The sequence below is a fragment of the Panthera leo genome, chromosome E2, assembly GCF_018350215.1.
Source record: "Panthera leo isolate Ple1 chromosome E2, P.leo_Ple1_pat1.1, whole genome shotgun sequence".
Classification (NCBI taxonomy): domain Eukaryota; kingdom Metazoa; phylum Chordata; class Mammalia; order Carnivora; family Felidae; genus Panthera; species Panthera leo.
The window spans coordinates 31,617,426-31,638,274 of NC_056693.1; the positions used below are offsets into that span (position 1 = coordinate 31,617,426).

Here is a 20,849-nt window from a genome sequence, read left to right on the forward strand (position 1 = left end):
GCCTCTGTTGGCCCCTGAGGCCATCTTGCTTGGGCCTTACCTCGCAGGGGGTAACGAGGCTCGACCATGAGGAAGGTGGAGAGTCCCTGAACCGTGTCCCCAGGGAGACGAGGGACTCTGGCCTCCCCCAGGAAGGTGTTTTCTGATGCTCTAATGTTCCATCCCAGGGGAAGAGGGTTTGGTGACCAGACATTAGCACCTGGTGGGGGACTGACCGAGAGCCCACCTACGACACGATAGGATAGAAGCTATTAGTGATAGTCAGCGCCTTGCTGGGTCTCTCATCGATCACTTCGTTCTTCCCACACGTTCCAAGCTAGCCTATGACAGTCCCCCTCCCCCTGGGATAAACTGGGGGGACTTTTCAAATGTCTCTTGATGCATTTGGTTCTCTGGGTAACATTGAGTACATTGTTCCGTTCCCCTCTGGTGAAAGACAGTGACATCTGGCTTCTGGGCTTATCTCCTATGCTTGATGAAGGATCACTGTATTTCCTCTTCCCCTGAAAACATCTGACCCTCCTCGTGGCTCAGATAACAGGTGGTCCCCAGTGGCTGCTTTCTCTAGGGTACTTGTGGTCCCCACGAGGGGAGGGCCTTGCACTGGCTCAGTGCTATGAAAACGCTCCTGAAATTGTCCCGAAGTACTCTAGGGAGAGAGGTGACTTTTTCTGTTCACTCTTGTTAACAAAAGATTTACAGGTTGTAAGTAGAGCGGAAGGGCTGGAAAGTTAATTGTAGTAACACAGGGGAGAGATGGCTAGTCGCCCAGCCAATCACCATTCTCCCCTGTTTCCTCAGCAAAAGAACCCTAATCACTGAGGACAGTAGTGTGGCCCGCTGTAAGACTCTTTTCCTCAGTGTCCCTTGTGGGTATGCGACTCAATGCTGGCCAATGAGATGCAGATAGAAGTTGTTAAGAGATTCTTCCAGAATGTCATCATAAAAGGGTGATCCCTGAGGAACGCCCTTTTTTTCCCCTTTCCTTCCTTCTTCCTGGGGCAAAGATGTGATGGCAGGAGATGAGACCCACTTTAGATCACGAGGTAACTGTGGGGATGGAAACAGAATGCTAGGAATGGAAGAAAACAATGACAGAAGGAGCCTGGGTCCCCAACGACCACGAAGCCAATATACCAACCCTGGACTGTTTCCCTCTGGATTTCTTTCATGTATATAGGAATAACCCATTATATATTTCTGTTATTTGGGGTTTTCTGGTATATGCAGCTGGATCTAATCCTTACTGATACATAACACTTAAAAGTGGATGGCATTCTAATAATGTGAAAATAGGTGTGCACAGGGTTCTTTGTCGCTGCATTGTTTGCAACCGCAAAATACTGGAAACAATCTAGAGGCGCCTGGGTGGCTCAGTCGGTTGAGCATCCGACTCTCGATTTCGGCTCAGGTTCTGATCTTACAGTTTGTGAGGTTGGACCCCACGTCCGGCTCCACACTGAGCATGGCACCTGCTTGGGATTCTCTGTCTCCCTCTCTCTCTCTGCCCCTCCCCTATTCATGTTCTTTTTTTTTCTCTCTGTCTCCAAAAATAAAAAAATATCAGAGACAATCTAAATATACACATACAGGAGATTGGTGCTGTCCATCCAATGGAGTTCTGTCCGGGGGTATTGCTCAAGCGGGATGCTACCTTTTGTGTAGGGAAGGAGAGGGGGGAAAGAAAATATTTGCGCAGAGGAAAAACCAACTGCTAGAAGGATAAAACAGAAAATGAGATTGGGTAGAAAGAAGTGCGTGGGAATGGGGTTGAAAACAGAAAGAATGGGAGAAAGCAAAGCCTCTCTAATATATTTTTTGGTATCGTTCTGACTTGGGGAATCATGATAGTATCTCATGCACTCCAAAAAAAAAAAAAAAAAGGAGTAAAATCATCACGGTTGGGGGAAAATCTTAAAATGAGATACAAGTGGAAACAAATGACCTGAACTATATTTCAAATGAAACATGCAACCACCCTGAGAGGAAGGGGCCGACCCCTGTGATTTGGGGACACAGCATTTGGGTGAGAGACAAAAGGGCTCAATGCGAGTCTTTAACTCTTGAAAGTTGGCTTCTCTTTTGCCGTTGTATCGGTTAGCCATTCTGAAAATACTTATTGGGTATTCTGGAATTGAGCAAATAAGGAAATAAATTGTGCACAGTGGAAGCCAGGTCGCTTGCTAACAGAGAAGGGGGTTACATGTATGGAGAGCAGAAGTATCTAATGAACTCTTCAGTGCTGGATTGGAATTGGAGATACCAATTTATATATATAGGTTGTGTGTGTGTGTGTGTGTGTGTGTGTGTGTGTAGTATATATATATATATATATATATATATATAGTGTATATATATAGAGAGAGATAGAGAGAGTAAATACATATGTACTTGAATAAATACACATATAGGGTACATATATGCTTGTATATATGTACTGTAGAATATGTAAGTATTTTTATATGTAGATATTTATATTTACATATATGTTACTTGCATAAATATAGATATATATCTATATAGTTATAAATATATACTATAAATATCTCTATATAAATATATACTTTTATATTTATACAAGTATTTATCTTATCCCTGCATGTCTATATTAAGATGCGAAAGAGAGAGAAATATGGTAAAATGTTTACATCTGGGGCATCTGGGTGAAGGGTTTATGGGAATCCACTACACAAATCTTGCAGTTTTTCTGTAAATTTAGAAGTATGTCGAAACAAAAACGTTAAAAGTAAGAAACCAAAGTGGACGGCTTGTTAGAGTTGCTTGTGAGGCGGGAACCCGGTCTGCCTGGCCGCGGTTGGTGTTCTGTCTTGCCCTGTAGCCTTCTTACCTCTTACTGTGGTTCAGGTCGACGCTGGGCAAATGGGTTTCCGAAACCCCTTTTCATTCATCTGTGGGACAGGTCTCGGATGTGGGTACAGGGGGAAGGAAAAGAGAAGGAGGACGTGCCCTCTGTGAGAGAATGCTGAAGCAGTAGATAGGAGGCGTCTACCTGGGCCCTGGTGGGGTCAAGGGCAGGGGGCTGGCCCAGCCTTGGAGGGCGCCTCTGTTCTGCTGTCTTCCTCACTTACCCACTGCTCCTCCTGTCTTCCCTGAACACGTGCAGGAAGACTTTTTCAGTGTAATATAACCCCCCCCCCCCCATCTACCCTCTCCTTGTATCTTGGATTGGGCTAGTTCTCTTGTACCCTTTCTTGTACGCCGAAAGGTTGCTTCTCGAGAGTTTCCACAGTAAGTCAACAATGGATTCTGAATTCAACAGTAATTCACAAGGGCCAAGGAAAGACAAGAATGAGCTTCTTCTCTCCTCTGCCGTCCTTCCCCTAATTATGAGTTTGTGAATGTCAGAGCGCCTGCCCTTGACGCATAACTGATGAGCAGTTTGGCAGGGGCGTTAGGCAGAGAACTGGGTTCAGAACTTCACTCTGCCCCTTACACCTCAGTCCTCCGCCTGCAGAGAGGGCATGATGAGAGCTTTGACCCTAGTGAGTGGCTTTAAGGATCGAAGGAGATAAGCATGTAGATACTTATCATGGCGCTCAACAAATGCTAAATAGTACTCGTCACCATAGCAGAGTGCGTGGTCGTGATGTCGTGCAGCAGTATAAAGGACGAGCCACTGAGAAGGCCACGTGGCTTTCCCCAACCGGGACACATGTCGTCTGGAGTTGCGTTTAACACGTGAGTGTATTTGATGGCTTGAGGGGCCCCTCCTGATAGAGACACGGGTTTCATCCGCTTGGCAAGCAGCTTTTCCCAGCTTCCCCACAGTGTACAACCCGGGCTCCCCTGCCCTGGTCCTGGTGTGTGTCACAGAAGCCCCCATCTTCCCTGCACACAGAACCACATCCCTGCACTCTAATTCCTGGAACTCCCCTTCTCCCATCGCCTCTCTTCGGTTGGTGTTAGGCAGGAGCAGTTTGCTGGTGTGGGGGGAAAGTCGTCTGCTTTTTGAGGGGGAGACGGCACCAGACTTTTAGAAGCCCCATGTGGGTCTCCCTTCAAATACTGTCCCATGGAATCCTGTCCCTGTACCCAGGATATGGGGACAACTCAGGCAGCTTGCCATATAAAAAAGTTCCAGAACGTAATTATATATTTGAAGTTACAAAAGCTTTTTATTATTTTGGGGAGGTAAAATTATATGTGTTTTCAGCAGGACTTCTTATGCCAAAACTTTGAACAAAAATTCACTCTCCATTACCAGCCTTAGAGGAAAATATATTCACAGCTCTTTATGTCACATCAGTTTCCTCCTTCTTCTTGTATTTGCTTGTGTGTGTGTGTGTGTGTGCGCGTGCGCGTGTGTGTGCGCGTGTGTGTGCGTGTGTGTGCGTGTGTGTGCACGTGCACACACGCATATCTGAACATTTCGGGGGCTGTCTGTAAGTAGTATGTTTATATGTTGGCCAGTGGGGCATGTCTAATGACTTTCTTGAGGTATAACTCACATGAATTGTAGTTCACCTATTTAAACTGTACAATCTTCGGTTGTACTCACAGAGTTGGGCAATTATCATACCATCAATTTCAGAAGAGATTCATCGCTCCAAAAAGGAACCCTGTCCCCATTAGCGGTCCCTCTGTATTTCTTCCCAGCTGGAACAATCCTAGGAAATCAGTTTGTTTCTATAGATTTGCCTATTCTGAATATTTCACGTAAGTGGGATCATGCAATATGTGATCTTTTATGACTGCCTTCTATCACTTAGCACAATTTTCCAGGTTCATCCATACTGCAGCCCAGATAAGTACTTCATTCCTTTTAATGGCTAAATATGATTCCGTTGTATGGATAGACCACATGCTGTTTACCCATTCATCAAGTGACGGACATTTGGGTTGTTTCCACTTTTTGGCTGTTATGAATAATGCTGCTTGTGAAGATTCATGTACAAGTTTTTGTGTGGATGTGTGTTTTCATTTCTCTTGAATCCGTAACTAGGAGTGGGATTGGGGGTCATTTAAAGACTATGTTTAACTTTTTGAATAACTGTCCATCTGCTTTTGAAAGGGGTTGTGCCTTGTTACATTCCCACCAACAGTGTATAAAGGTTACAGTTTCTCTATGTCCTCACCAACACTTGTTATTCTTCGACTCTTTGATCACAGCCGTCCTCATGGGCACGAAGTGACATCTCATTGTGGATTTGATGTGCATTTCTCTGATTATCAATCATGTTGAGCATCTTTTCCTGTGCTTATCAGCCATTTATATATCATCTTTGGAGAAATGTCTATTCAGAGACTTTGCCCATTTTTAAGTTGGGTTATCTTTCTTTTATTATTGAATTGCAATAGGTTTTTTAAATATTTTCTAGATACAATTCCCTTATCAAATATATAATTTGCAAATATTAAATTCCATCCATTCTGTTGGTTCTCTGCTTTCTTCATGGGGTCCTTTGTAGCACAGTTTTACATTTTGATGGAGTCAAATGTATCTATTTTTTTTTCTTTTGTTACTTGTGTTTTGGAGTCACGTCTAGGAAGGCTTTACAATACCCGAAGTCGTGAAGATTTATGTCTGTATTTGCTTCTAAGAATTTCATAGTTTTAGCTTTTACAGTTAAGTCTATGATACACTTTCTAGAGACTTTTTAGGGGCGCCTGGGTGGCTCAGTCGGTTAAGCGGCCGACTTCAGCTCAGGTCACGATCTCGCGGTCCGTGAGTTCGAGCCCCGCATCGGGCTCTGGGCTGATGGCTCAGAGCCTGGAGCCTGCTTCCGATTCTGTGTCTCCCTCTCTCTCTGCCCCTCCCCCGTTCATGCTCTGTCTCTCTCTGTCTCAAAAATAAATAAAACGTTAAAAAAAAAATTAAAGACTTTTTAATCTTTAAGTAATCTCTATACCCAATGTGGGGCTCAAACCTGCAACCCCAAGGTCAAAAGTGGCATGCTCCACCAACTGAGCCAGCCAGCCACCCCCAATGACACATTTTGAGTTAATTTTTGTGTATGGAATAAGAAAGGGATTCAACTTTATTCTTTTGCGGGTGGGTATCCAACTGTTTCTGTCTTGAAAATATGGAAATAGTTCCATGCCAGTTAGTAAACAGTGCCACCCTGAGATCCCCGAGTGTCCCCTCTTTTGCTCCGGCTCTTTTCTGGGACCTCCCAGACATTCCCATGACTCACAAACTGACCTGCCAATGCCTGGCACAACAGAAGGCCTCAGGACCCTGCCAGTTCTGATGCCAGTGAGGTCCCAGGTGTTAAATAGTTTCAATGTCACACCTACGTGTTGGTGTTATGACACGTCCTCAGGGCTGGCGATACTAATATCGACACAGGGAGGCCCTATAACTTGCTATTAATAATCCTGTAGCGTAGCTCCAAGGAATGTTGCTGGAGTGAAGAGAAATGCCAGTGTCCTGTAACAATCCCGCCAGTGAGGACCAGAACAAGCGCAGGTCCTGACTCAGAATCAGCTTAGCAGTTGCTTGAAAGCCTGTGAGCCAAAGGTCTCAGAGGCAGCAAGGTAAGAACATTCCATTGTGGTTTCTCCCCAGGCAAACGTGTAGCCCACCTTTTGCTCCCATCACAAATGTCTCATCTGAGGACCCGGGAGATTATCTGGGTGGGTTCCTCTAGGAGGGACTCTGTGATTCTCCCTTGGCAGAGTGAGTTTGACCATCCACAACTTTGCAGGATGGAAGGGTCCTCTTTCTTGGACGGGTTGTATAGTCAGACGGCTTCCTTAGAAGCTCCTAGTTGACAGACCAGTCTACCCCAGCTGTGGTGTCTCCTACTCCTTGGTCACAGGTTGCCACTGACAGAGAGGGACACCGCCCACCCATCAGACCGGCTCTGTCTCTGCCCGCCTTCCACCGCCCTTCTGCTCAGCCCCTTTCTCCTGCAGTGTCTTTGTTCCACATTTCTGGATAATTATATTTTTTGGCAACGGCCCTTCTGCGTGCTGCGGAGCAAGCAGTCGAGCCTATGGCCTTTTCCCAAGTACTATTTCCAGCCGGGCCATGCCATCTTGTTATTCTGCTGTGTTCCAGGACACAAAAGGTCAGGAGCCTTGCCGGGAGGACAGACCCCGGTGTGGAGACCTCCTGGCCTGGATGGTATGTGGATAATAAAGGAGCATCTTAGGAAAATTAGCGAGAGCATGTGACAGTGCTCCCCAGCCTTGTCTGCCCTCATGAACAGTCCTGACTGCACCCTCAGGAGGTGTATATCTAGGGTGCTCAGGTATGGCAGGGAGAGGACACGGGACAACTACAAATGGAATGACTGTTGCCTTCAAGCCATATTCTCTTGCTGACTTTGCATAGAAAAGCTGAGGACAAGTCCCTATCACGTGGCAGAACTGAACAAAGGGCAGCTCTTACCGTCTTTTTTTTTTTTTTTTTCATTTTTTTAACGTTTATTTTTGAGAGACAGAGTGACAGAGAGCGAGCAGGGGAGGGGCAGAGAGAGAGGGAGACACAGAATCGGAAGCAGGCTCCAGGCTCTGAGCCGTCAGCCCAGAGCCTGACGCGGGGCTCGAACTCACGAACTGTGAGATCGTGACCTGAGCCGAAGGCGGACGCTTAACCGACTCAGCCACCCAGGCGCCCCGCTCTTACCATATTTGATAATGATTATACTTCAGTGCTTGCTTTGGGACCACATGTATGAAAATGTGGTGATTGTGCTTTATAATTAACTGTGTTTAAACTTGTTATATTTTGTAATTGTTAAAATATTTTTATAAAATCACATTTGCATTTAGACAGCTTAATGATTCTCATCTTATAAAATATTTGCACAAGATTTCCCTAACGACCAGAAGGGAAGTGAGGAAAAGCCTAACGGTATCACAACAGTGCAAAGCAGCAAGGCCGTCAGTGACTATTTCCCGAGTGCTCACTAATCCGAGGCCCTGGGATGCACCCAGGGCCAAGAGAATCCCCAGCCAGAAGGTGCGTCTTCCAGCTCAAGTTCAAGTATAAGAGGGGAAGAGAGGTAGAGGGATAACGGGGGGAAAAGGGGGATGCCAAGCCCTAAAGTTATATCAACTTTAAGCAAAACATGGGTCCCCAGAAGGTCCCCCAGGCCAACCCCATTCTTCTGTCCTTTGTTGCCCTCCCAAGATGGTGGAACTCCCCAGGTTTCTTTCTTTTCTCTCTCTCTCTCTTTTTTTTTTTTTTTTGAGAGAGAGAGAGAGAGAAAATCCCAAGCAACTTCCTACTGGCAGTGCAGAACCCGACTTGGGGACCAAACTCACCTGGGAGTTCAACCATTGTCTGCCCTTTCTATGAAGGGAACACCTTCATTTTCAACTTCCTGTTCCTGCCACGCCCCTGGCCATTGTGATTGGCCCAGCAACAAACACATGACCGAGTTGAGCCAATCAGAGCTCTTCCTCGGGTTTTTACAACGGAACAAGCAGAACGTGCTTGTTTCATGCCACTGTGTTTTGGGGGTGACTTGCTATGTGGCAGTAGATGACAAACACAGACCTTCATGTGGACTCTCCCCTCTCTTCAGGAGACGCACCCGAGTTTAGTGGGGATCAGCGGCGAGGCACGCTGCAGGAAACCAGCTATTAACAAAACCCACGTTTTCTAGGTATATCCCCGTGCTGTGAAGTATGTGGAAGGGCTTGTAGGCAGAGGCTGTGGCCGCGAGGAGCCCAGTGTCACTCACAGCCAACCTGGACCATGCTTAAAGATAGAAGAAGGGGCAAAATATGTCTTCACTCCTGATAACTTCAGCTGCAGGTCAACCCCTGGCCTTGACCTCTCTCATTTCTTCCCATCCTCCTCCTTGCCCCCCCCCCCCGACTCTCCTTCCCAAATCCTCCATCCTGCCCCTCCCACGGAGGTCCGGGTCCCAGAGAATGTTCGAGAACATTCCATTCTGGAAGGGCCACATGCTTTAGCAAAGAGCTCATGGACTGGCGCTTCTCACACTTCACTATGCACACCCATCACACACGGAATCCTCGGAAGGTGCCCATTCTGATTCAGTGGCCCTGGGAGGGGCCTGGAGGTCTGCACGTCTAACAAGCTCCCCTGTCGCTGCTACTGTAGAAAGTGCTCAGTAGAAAGCGCTGGAAGGAGGACTATCCTTTCTTTTGCTAATATGGATGGCCGCTTCCAGGAAAACGCTGGCTCAGAACTCTACAGAAAACCCCTTTCTACCAGGACAGAAGGTGAGAAGGAATTGAACGAGTGGACAGAGATCCTCATCCTGTCCTGTACTTACTTCAAATTCTTACGTGTTTCTTTTTATGTATTTCTTTTTAATTTTTTTTTCATGTTTATTGATTTTTGACAGAGACCGAGACAGAGTGTGAGCGGGGGAAGGGCAGAGAGAGAGGGAGACCCAGAATCCGAAGCGGGCTCCGGGCTCCGAGCGGCCGGCACAGAGCCCGACGCGGGGCTCGAACTCGCAAACCGCGAGGTCATGACCTGAGCTGAAGTCGGAGGCTTAACTGACTGAGCCACCCAGGCGCCCCCCGGGTTTTTAACTTAAAGACAGCAGGTTGCAAGGTCCTCCCTGGGACACAGCCACTCACACCCCCTCTCATTTCACTGGCTCCGTGGCAGGAACGGTGGGCCGCAGTGAGAGGGGGGCATACGGGGGCTACAGAGGGTCTCGGCCCACCCAGGACAGGTTCAGGCCCAAGCGAAGCAGGGGGGCTCGTGGCGCAGGAGCAAAGTGGTGTCACAGCTGAGGGACAGACTCCAGAGCTAACGAGCATCTCGATCAGAATGCTGGCTCTCCCTTGTTGAACGGCTGAGTTGGGGTTTACCTAGCTAGAAAACGGGGACCCTCATACCTATTGCCCGAGGTTGGTGGGATAATGAATACAAATAATATTTGTAAATTTATTAGGTAACTCACATGCACGAGGCAAATCCTTATGCATGGCGCATTGTCCCAAGTGCAGATTAACTCCTTTAATCCTCTCAACAGCCAGCGAGGGCGGTAAAATTATAATTACTCTTTCTGTTTTATGAGGGAGCAAAGCTCAGAGAGGGGCAGTCCAAAGCTCGGGGTCACCGTCGGGGAGCACTGGAGCCAGGCTCGGATCCAAGGCAATTTGATGGCAGGGACCACCCGAAGGGGCACGGTCCCCCACATACAGGTACTCGAGGACTATCTGGGGGGGGGGTGTCAGTGAATGAATGAATGATGTAAGATCCAGGGAAGCTGCTTTCTGTCTGTCTGTCTGTGTCTCACACACTTCCTCGCTCTCGCACATGTCAGTTATTTAAAAACCAAAAAAGCTTTCTGAAGAACTGACACGTTCACACGGTTCAAAGGGAGCAAAGGGACAGAGACTGAAAAATATTCCTGCTGTCCTTGACCCCCAGCTGCTGGGGTCTTTTCCTTGAGGCAACCACACCAGCCCCTTGTACATTCAGACAGGAGCATACCCTATGGAATGTTCTGCCTGGTACCAGAAGAGTCTCTTAAGCTGAACTTCTCTTTAAGCCTTAATTTCTTCACTGGGTCCCCCCGAGGTGGGGGGTTGTGAACATTAACTAAAATTCATGGAAAGTGGTTAGGGCAGTGAGGGGTCAGGCCTATCAATTAGTAAGCACTGGACTCCATTTCATTTGTTTTATTGTATTTTACTTATTTTTTAATTTTTAAAGTTTATTTACTTATTCTGAGAGAGAGAGAGAGAGAGAGAGAGAGAGAGAATCCCAAGCAGGCTCCGTGCTTTTGACCTGTTTAAGTTCCTGGGCTGGAACTCACGACCTATGAGATCATGACCGGAGCCCGTGTCAGACACTTAACTGACTGAGCCACCCAGAGGCCCCATTTATTTTATTTTTTGAAATAAGGTAAAGGAAACAGGAGGTGGAAAGGCCCCCACTCTGGCCGCTGAGGCCGACGCCCAGCTCTTGAAGGTGATGAGACTTCCCGTTGGTGTTTGTATACAGATAATGAGCCACTCGCCCCCAAAGACAAGAAGGGAGGGAGGGAGGGAGGAGCAAAGAAAAATATGGACAAAGAAAACTTCAAAGCCACTCGAAAAAATAGAAACCGAGGCTCCCACACACTGAGCAGGCCACATTCTCCATCGAAGGCCTCACGAACACGGAGGACAACACCATCTGGCCTCAGACACTTTTCCTCAACACCCTTGCGTCAAGTCAAGCAAAGTGGGGCGACAGAAGAGGAATAAGTTGGGTTGGTTCACACGGAGCCTCCAGATTCCGCGCTCCAGTGATAAATAATGTACAAAGCCCAGAAAACACAGCCCTGTTGGGTCTGGGCCTCTTACTCCTGAGGTGTGAGGAAAGGGGATCAGGGTGTCCATCCTGTTAAATTTGTGGAGGGATGCATTCCGGGGGCGCGGGGAGGGGGGGAGCCCCAGGTGGCTGGGCCAGTCTGCTGGCCAACCAGGTGGCCTGCCAGGCTGCCCTGGGCCTCCCCACTCCAGGCCTCAGGCTGGCGAGACTGTCCCCGGCCCACAACCGGGGCATGGGAGACCTGTCTCTTGCTATCATTAATTCATGTTTCCCCGCCTGGCCATCAGAATCCCATTAAAACAAACACACACACACACACACACACACACACACACACACACACAACCCATAACGTTAAAATCAATAGTAAACATCATTTTAATCTACACACATTTTTATCACTGTTCAAAAGATGTTTTTCAAATTACCCCTGGAAACTCCCGCTATCTAAGAATTATCAGAAAAAAAAGAGAGAGGAAAGAGAGAGAGAGAGAGAGCAGGAAAGGGAAAAAAAAAAAAAAAAAAGCCCACAAGAGGCAGGGAAGTGCTGCTTTGTCAGGGAGAAGAAAATAAAGAGAAATCAGCCCAGCTTCAAAGGGCGCATTTCCATAATTGCCCTGTAACTTTAGCAAAATAAATCTGAGCGGCTGAGAAAAGCCCAATCTCTCAGATGAGTGAACTCCAAAGGCCCCGGAGGGCTGTGGGCCCACTTGTTAGCGGCCCGGAGCAGTGAGAGATTGCGGGGCTCGCCAGGGGCACAAAAGCCATGAAATCACAGCCTTCCCGGCCTAGACGGGCCCCAGCCCCCCGAGTAAGACTTTACCCTGCCTTTGTCTCCTTCCTGCTCCCTGACACGGGACACACACCCACGCACACAGGCGCACACACAGGCACACACACGCACACAGGCACCCCGGGGTAACATAAGCGAGTAAATAAATAGACGCGTTTAAGTGCAGGAAAGGCTGGCAGCAGTTAAGAGGTGGCAATAATTAGGAGGCGAAACCACAGGAGTTGGGCTTTCATCTGTGAGAACATTCCCGTAACCTGCTCCTGATATAAATATCCAGGGAGAAAGGCCCCAACTTTCCAGACACACATCCTCTTTGGAGATGACTCTGTCTCCCTCTCCCTCTCTCTCTCTCTCAATCTCTCTGTCCTGAGACGGCCCCACCTCCAGAGGCTCAGGGAGTTGAAACCCACTTTTCTTTTTCTCAGGCTGGCAAAGTTTCCTGTTGATGCTTTCTCATCCCCCTTGCCCCCTTCCGGGGCCAGAAGTTTTTCAACAGCAGAAAAGCGGCCCCACTCCTTCTTTAACGTGTCTTTCCACAGAGCTGTGGTTTCTGGGAGAAAACATCTGCTGTAGTTGCCCTCAGACACCTCTCCCCTCCCTCGGGTTCTAGGTTTCTCAACGGCGGCGTTGTTGACATCTTGGGCCCCATCACTCTCTGTTGGCGGGGCTGGCCTGTGCCTCGTGGGACAGTATCTTTGGTGTGAGCGGCTGTCAATAGCACCCGTATCCAGGCGTGACGATTGGAAAATGTCTCCACACGTTGCCTTGTGTCCTGGGAGCGTGGGGACCGCCCAGTGGAGAACCACTGCTCTATCTTAGGACCTCTTCCCCATCTTGCCCTGGGTACTCACCCCTTCTGCCATCAGGGAGAGATGCCGCAGGGGCGGGGGGCGGGGTTCCCATGCAAACAATCAGGATGATCTTTGGAGGGGCTGGAGCCTCCATTCTGAGGGGAGCAGGTGCATTAAAGCTAGGCTGGCCATGCAAGAGACGGACACTTTCGACGTGGTCACATTGGCTGGCTGGATCCGAAGACAGTGGCAAATCAGGATCTGGAGACAGTAGCTGGAGAGGTTATGGGCCCCCTCCATTTACGCCTCATACTAGAGACCTTTGGCTTGGAACAAATTCGTCTAATCCGATCCCCTCTATGTTGCAGACAGTGAAGTTGGAGGCCCGAGTCGGGATGGCACTTTCCTCCACTCGAGTCGGAGTTATCTCTGGCCACAGACACAATTGGTACACACCTGCCATTGTCCTTTGTCATTTGGTAGAGGCAGGGGTACGTGCAACCGGGAGTTACAGGACGCAGAGAACATTTCTCGAAGGATACAAATAATGAGGCCCCATGCTGGAGTTCCTGATGGAAAGTCCCAACAAATCAGGGAAGGCGTCTGGCATCCAATTTCTACCCAAGCCTTTGATCCCTGCTGCTGAACCTTCCACAACTCAGGCCTGAGACAGGGGACCCTCCAGGTGGCCTGGAGACCACCAGCCCTCTCCTCGCTCCTCACCTCGGACAGGTGAGTGGCCGAAGCACCCTCTCCCCTCCGGGAAGCCTCTGCTGCACTCACTTTTCCATATTGCCCTCTGCCTGGACCGGGCTTCCTCCTCCCTGTATTCCGGTGAAAATAAATTCAATCGGAAACCGCGAATGGGCCATCACTTAGGGAGATAATTTTATTCTCCTCTGGCTCGCTGGCCCGGTGATGCACCCCCACCTCTGGCTGCATGCAGATAATGAGGGACGTGGTGACATACACTCCTTCCTCTGACCTAATTGATTATCCCCACACACCTTGGCGTGCTTTGCATAACCAGCCACGACAGCCGGCACCCCTTCCAGGCGGAGTGATTGACATATTTTATTTCTAATTGAAGCTTAATCAGGACCCACGGTAAGATTCCCATGTATTCTCTCTCTCTTCTCTCTCTGGCTTCCTTCTCTCTCTGTGTGTGTCTCTTTCTCTCTGGGAGCCCTGCCCTTCCGGCTTCCTTTCCCCTTTTAAAATTTGAGGGCCACACAATAAAGGATGGATGGAGGCAGTGTCTGGGGTCCCTGAAAAGAGGGAGAGGGAAGGGACGAGGGGACGGTTCGGGGAGGAGGACCCGGAACCAGCTCCCTGGTGAATGTGGAGGGGAGCGGCCTCCTCTCCCCTTTTTTAGGTTTCTTTGTTTGGACGGCGTTACCTTTTGGGGGTCACTTTGGGGCCATTTGAAGGGCCTGTGTGTTCCGTGCGACCGAGAGGCTACAAATACACGGGAGTGGCCACTCCCCACTCCCAGGTTTTCCCGGCTCTCCTCAGCACGTCCACACACTGCCCCTTCAGGGGGGCGGGACTGGTCTCATCCAAGGACCATTATCCTGGGAATGAGCCGGGCTGAAGAGGTGAGCAGGCCGTGGGGTTTTCATGGCACAGCCACCGAGGACGGGGGGTCTGACCTCCGCAAGCTCGGCTTGGCCTCTCCACACCCCTCTCCTTGTGACCAGATGCATTTTCTCCTCCTTGGGCTGACGTTCCGTGTGGAAAGGCTGCCGGACTTCTGCCGTCACCCCTCTCCCCGATCACCCCTGCCCGGGGAGTTTCCTTTCTCCCTGGGTCGAGCTGGGTCCTGAGATGCCTGGAGGCAGACGCCTCACTGTTATGGCTGATGGGAGCGGGTGAGCTGAATCCCGTCCAGAGTCGAAGAGAGGGGACTGAGATTCTAGAATAGAACGTTAGTGATACTAAAGCTATGTCACCCTCACTACCACATGCCAGGCCTGGACAGTCTCTGTCTCTCGTGGGCACATCCACCTGGCGGGGTAGGCATGATTATTCCCATTGCACAGATGAGGAAATACAGCACAGCGAAGTTAATTATCTGCTCAGAGATTCACGGGACATAGACTGGGGAGCTAGGTCTGTGAGACAGAGAAGCTTGTGAGGCCATAGCTGACAGGCTATCAGGCGTGCTGTCCCCCTAAAGACACTCATGCTGATTAGCGGAGGCCTCTGCCTGGCTCCAAGGCCCTGGCCTCTGAGGTTCAAGTCCCACCCAGGCAGTTGAAGCCTGTTCCACGGGGCCAGTGCCTGAGCTGAACCACAGCCTGTATCTAAGTCCTGGGAAGGAGTCTGGACCTGTAAACACCATTAATAAAGAGCTGGGAGAGGAGGGAGCCGGAGAAACATCTCCCACCTCTGGGGAAGGGGCCGGAGGGGGAGTCCCAGCCTCAGAATGTCTTTGCCCAGATGTCAGCCTCTGCTTCACCAGGCCTCTGTGAAAGGCCACGGACTAACACACTGGCCACCAACAGACCCACTGGCCCCTGGAGGGCCCACCATACCCCGCCTATCCAGCCTCGCTGGGGTTTCCCGGGGGGGGTGCCCGCTGGCAGCTGTCCCCACTCCCCCCCAGCCTGGATGGGTCCCCATGTGGACCAGGCTCCTGCGGAACCTGGAGCTGTACACTACATACAATTCCGTGCTTTGTTCTGTGGCTTCAGACGTTCGAGCCCTGCCCAAACCTCCCAGGGGAGCCACGAGACTGTCACAGGCTCCACACGGGACGAAACTTACTAACCACAAAATTTACTAACTAAATTGACTAACCAAAGAGGAGGAAAATTAAAAAAAAAAAAAAAAAGGTACCCCCCACTTCGTGCCCAAGGCGGCACTCTTCCAGTGCTCCCTACAACTTGTTCAAATCAAAGTTGGGCAAGGCTGTTGGACTGAAAGAGAAAACAAGAGGGCGAGGACGGGGCGGTGGCCAGCGGGCGGCCAGGCCAGGCCTGGCTGGAGAGGCCGCCGAGGCAGGCGCTGAGTGGCCCTTTTGTCCTGTAGAGGGAGCTCCAGCCCCAAATTTCCCGGCTCCCTCCCCCCGGCGCGCCCACCCCCTGACAGGCCCCAAGCCGGAATCCTGGCTGGATAGGTACACAGGCCCCAACACCCCCGCACCCCCCACCAGCACCCTAGAAAGCTATCCTTCCAGGGCACTTGGGGTAAAACCCGCTGGGGTGCCAAGATGCACAGAGGCCACCGGGACTCAGGTCCCCCCACTCTCAATTCGGGCTGGGCACGGTCACTAAGAGGAAATGCTGTGCATCCCCGGGTCGCTGCTCCTCCGTAGGCAACCCCTATTCACCGCCACCCCTCACCCTCGCATCTGTAAGGAGGAGTCTGGGGGTGCAGCGAGGTTGGAAAGGGCTTGAACTGAACTTGCACATGCCCTGACATAAGACTCAGAGAGCCTCAATTGTGCCTATCTAAGAATGGGGGCGCGGGACTGATGAGAACCCCCCAACCTAACCTTTTTGCATCCAGACCCTTCTCTGGGTCTTTCTGCCATGCCATCCGAGCAGGCCCCAAACCCCAGGGTTGATCCAGTGGACCGACCGGGTGGGCCCAACTCCCCAGGCTCCTCGGAGGGCATCTTCTCCGGTTTCCCCCCAGCTGTCTCCTCTGCCCTTTCCCTGGGGCACCCCAGCTACTTCTCCAACTGCCTCACCTCCAGCGGTGCCCCCAGCCCCGCCACCTCTGTGTCTCCTTGGCTTCTGCACTCTTGTGATCACACGGTCCTGGGTCCTGACTGTCGTTCTTTTCCCGCTGATTCCGGCGACTCTTCAAACATGGGGAGCGGGGGCAGCGGATAAAACAAAACAAAACAAAACAAAACAAAAACCAAATAGATCCGTCCGTGGAGGGGGGGGGCGGGCAGACAGGCAGGTTATAGTCAAAGTGGCAACAGCTCATTTATTTAGCCAAAAATAGATACTTTCTTGTACAATTTGGTTCACACATATGTACATTTTTCTGTATATACAAAAAAAAAAAAAAGTCAGACACTCTTATTCTCACGGCAACTCCACCTCCCAAAATCAACCGAACAACATCAACCAGAAAAACCCTCACAAACTCAGCTAATGTGGGGTACAGAAGCCACTTGGGGAGGACTGAGGGAACTTGGTTTATTTCTTTTTTTTTTTTTCTTTTTTTCTTTTTGCTTAGTTTTGTTTCTTAGGTATTCATACACGGACATGCTTACAAGTCATAACTATACAGAGAGTTTTGTTTTTTGTTTTTTGTTTTTACAATTATTACAACGATTGAAAATTTTTAAAAATAAGTACTAGGAGGAGGAGAGAGCCGATAAGACCAAAGCGGCATCCAGGTGGTTCTGGGGCCTGGAAGAGAGAAGCAGTGGTAGCAAAGGAAGTGAGAGTTCGGGGCACCGACGCTGCCTAGGATTTGGGACACCCAACCTGGGACTGAGGCCGGGGGACTGGGAGGTGTCTCAGTGTCAGATGATGTCCAGCTGTAGATGTTGGGCTTCCGGTTTAGCTAGAGAAGGTTGGGAAGGAGTAGGGACCCGAGGTCCCGGCTCGAAGACCGCCAGGTGGGCTTCCCAGAGTCGCCGCTGGCCCGGCGGGGGCCCGGGTTCCTACCGCGCCGTACCCTGGGCCGCGCCCGGGTGCCGGGCTGGGATTGCCCGAGGCCTCTCTGGGCCCGCGGGCACTACGGAGGAGTGTGTGTCTGGTCCCCTTTTTAAAGCACGTCCCGGCTGCATTCCCCGGGGGCAAAAGCCTCCAGTGCTCCGCGTTCGTTCCTCCCCCACTTGCTCGTCCCACCGTCCGCCCCTACCGCGGGGTCTCTTACCGCCTGGGCACGGGCTGGAAAGCCGTCTTGAGTAACTTTTTCTCCACTTCCAAGGCACTACAGCGATCTAAGGCAAGCGGGGAAGAAAAAGGAGGGCCTTTAGAGAGCTCCACGCCGGCACTCAGGGCCGCGGGAGGCGGGCGCCGGGTGGAGAGCGCCCCGCGCCCCCCGGGGTCCTGCCATCTCCGTCCGCCCCGGCGCGACCCCCAGAACCCACCCCCTTCCTCCGCTGCGGCGCTCAGTAGTCACCTGTTCCGCCCTCGGGCTCCGCCGGCCGAGCGAAGGCGGCAGCGGCGGCGGCCGGGTGGCCCGCGGCTCCGGGAAGTCCCAGCAGGTGTGGAGGGGCCGAGCCCAGCAGGGAGAGCGGGTGCGGGCGTGGGCCCGGCGTAGGGCCTGGGAACGGCCGATTGGTCCAAGCGGGGAACTTGCCCAGCGGCGCCGAGACGAGTCTGTGAGCCGCGGCGGCTGCCGCGGCCGGAGAGAGCTGCAGGGCTGGGGGCGCGACGGCTGCCCCCGGGGGAGAACCTCCCGCGCCCGGAGGCGAGCGGCGCGGGTTGTCCGGGCTTGTGGCCGTCTCGGCCAGGGACCAGATCTTGGGCTTCTGCAGGGCTGAGGCGGGCGGTGGTGCGGGAGCGCAGGGGTCCAGGCCTGCAGGAGGCGAGGGCGGAGACGGCAGAACCGCGGCCACCGGCGGTGGCGCCGGGGCCAGACTCAACACGGGCAGCGGACGCTCCTCCAAGCCCTCCGAGCTGTCGTCCGAGTCGCTATTCTTGGAGTCTGAAATGGGTCTCAGGCCGAGGTCGCCGTCCCTGTGTGCCGCCCCAGACAAGGCCAGCTCAGGCCCCGCGGTCGCACCGTCTAAGTTCTCCAAATCGATCTCCTCGTCCTCGTCGTCGTCCGCCAGGCCCTCGCCCCCCGTGTCCTCCTCCTCCCCCACGAGCTCCTCCTCCTCCAGCTCCAGCTCGCGCTTGCTGTCTTCTTCGTCCTCCTCCTCGTCTTCCTCCTCGCGCTCGCTCCCGTAAGCGTTGCCCTCCTCGTCGGTGCGGCTGCGGGGCGCCCAAGTCATCTTGTTCTCTTTCTTGAGGCGCCGGCGCGCGTTGGCGAACCAGGTGGACACCTGGGTGAGGGTCATCTTGGTGATGATGGCCAGCATGATCTTCTCGCCCTTGGTGGGGTAGGGGTTCTTGCGGTGCTCGTTCAGCCAGGCCTTGAGCGTGCTGGTGCTCTCCCGGGTGGCGTTCTTGGGACGGGACGGGTCCCCGAACTGGTACTGGCCATACGGGTAGAAGGCGGGGTGCGGGTGCGGAAACGCGGCGGCCGCGGCCGGATGCTGCACCCCCGGGCTGTCTTTCAGCTCGTACTGCGCGCCCTGTACGCACATGGAGAAGGAAGGGACACGCGCGGAGGGAGCGCGGGTGAGCCCTAGCCGCCCTGGCCGTCGCCGCCTCCACCCTCCCGGCCTGGGCCCCGCTAGTCTACTCCCGCGCGCTCCACCTCGTCCCGCGCCCCAGCTCCAACCCTCCCCCCGCCCCACTCCGGCTCCCTGGGCGCTTACCAGCTGCGGGAAGATGGGCAGCTCGGCGGCGTAGGGCAGAAAGGCACCGTAGCCTTGGGCGGCGGCGGCAGCCGCTGCCGCCGCGGCATAGGGCGCCCCGTACACGGAGGAGAGCACGTTGGACAGGGACCCCGAGGCGGCCAGCTCCGAGGCTCCGGCTCCTGGGCCGCCCCGGGCTCCAGCGCTGCCGCCGCCGCCGGCGGCCCCCGGGCGCTCGGGTGGGTAGAGCGGGCGGATGTACTGGTATCCGAGCTGGGGGAAGGACATGGTGGCCCGCGGGGCACGGACGGAGAGGGGGCCCGGCCCCCTGGGCCGCCCAGCTCAGCGCCGCCCGCGGGCTCCTGCGCGCATCGGGGTCTGGGCCGGGCTGGGGCCGCGCTGCCTCCCGCGCTGCGCAGCGCTCCGCGTTCGCCTATTGATCTGCTCCGCGGCGGCGGCGGCGGCGGCGGCGGCGGCGGCGGCGGCGGCGAGGAGCCAGGTCAGGTCCGAACAGATTGGCGGAGATTCCCGGGGCTCCGGGCTCTGATTGACATTTCTACGGGCCCGCAAGCCCCTCCTCTCTGCGCCGCGCTCCCTCCTCTCGGCAGTCCGAGCCGCCTCTGCCCGCGCCTCGCTCCTCACTGCCCTCCTCTCCCCGAGCAGTGTCGCGCCTCGCTTCCTTCACCCTCCTCTAGTTTGTACTCCCCCTCCTCGCCCTTCCTCTCCCCTCCCTCTCAGCGCTCCTCTTCCCCCTAGGATCGCTTCCGCTCCTTCGGGCTCCTTCACTCTCCTGGACGATCGGAAACTCTTTTCTCTCTCCTTTCCCGTTCTCTCTATTCCTTTTGCTCTTCTCCCTTTTCTGCTCCCTTCACTCTTTCTTCACCCCTGTTTTTATCTCACTCTCTCTACTCCCACGACACTCCCCCCCACCCCCACCCCCAGCCCTGGCTTCGGCGCCCTGGGCTCAGGCGGCCTAAAGTTGGGGACACTTAGGGTGCTGTGCGGGGGGTGTGAGTCCGTGGATCCGTGTCTAAGTCTGTGTGTCCGTCCCCGCCCTCACCTCCTCCCTTGCCCTTCCCCAAATCTCGGGTCTGACGTCGCGCCCTCTTATTCGACTTTTCCTCGCGTCTCCTTCCCGAGTCGCCAATCGCCTGGGCGCCTTCCAGGCGGGGCCGCCCACCCCGGAGGATACGGCGCGCTGGGCGGGGCGGGGCGGGGCGGGGCCGCGAGCCCGGGCGCTGGGAGTCCTTGCCCGCCCCCTCCGGCCTGCGCGGGGAGGGGGAGCGGGAGGCGCTGGGGACGCGGGTTAGGACGGGGTCAGCTCGCCCCTCCCCGCTGCCCGCCCTCCGTACCTCTCCCCCCGCCCCAGCGCGGGGCCTGGGTCGGGACCAGATCCTGGTCCAGGGCAGGCGCTGGGGCTTTCCTCGGCCCGGACCCTTTTTCGGCTCGCACCTCTGGACTCCAGGCACTGTCCGCGGCGTAGGAAAAAAGCTAGAAGAATTCGCGAAGGGTGAAGGGGTGCGCCCCGGTCGATTCTTCAAAGGCCATCTCATTGCCCAGGGGAGCGAAACAGACCCCTACCCAGCCACTTTAACGCCTCCTGTGTCCGGGTGCGAATCTCTGATTAGAAATGGCGGGCTCTGCCTTTGCCGGGACTGAAGTGTG

The 20,849-nt window shown here is 53.2% G+C and overlaps 1 protein-coding gene across 1 annotated transcript; it reads right to left on the minus strand.

Annotated features, from left to right (window-relative positions):
• Window positions 1–16,727: 16,727 nt before the first annotated feature.
• Window positions 16,728–19,898, minus strand: IRX3 (iroquois homeobox 3). Its single transcript, XM_042918716.1, has 4 exons — window positions 19,206–19,898; window positions 17,900–19,019; window positions 17,651–17,717; window positions 16,728–17,178 (listed from the first exon to the last, which is right to left on the minus strand). The coding sequence occupies exons 1-4, from the start codon at window positions 19,470–19,472 to the stop codon at window positions 17,124–17,126; spliced, it is 1,509 nt and encodes a 502-aa protein (XP_042774650.1). The 5' UTR covers window positions 19,473–19,898; the 3' UTR covers window positions 16,728–17,123.
• Window positions 19,899–20,849: the final 951 nt, after the last annotated feature.

Excerpts from the sequence above, each read along its gene's own strand:
- IRX3 (XM_042918716.1), bottom strand. The coding sequence starts at position 19,472 with ATGTCCTTCCCCCAGCTCGGATACCAGTACATCCGCCCGCTCTACCCA. Across the intron at positions 17,718-17,899 it reads GGAGCCCGAGGGCGGAACAG|ATCGCTGTAGTGCCTTGGAA; the intron begins GTGACTACTGAG and ends CGCTTGCCTTAG. Across the intron at positions 17,179-17,650 it reads TTCCAGCCCGTGCCCAGGCG|GCCCCAGAACCACCTGGATG; the intron begins GTAAGAGACCCC and ends TCTCTCTTCCAG.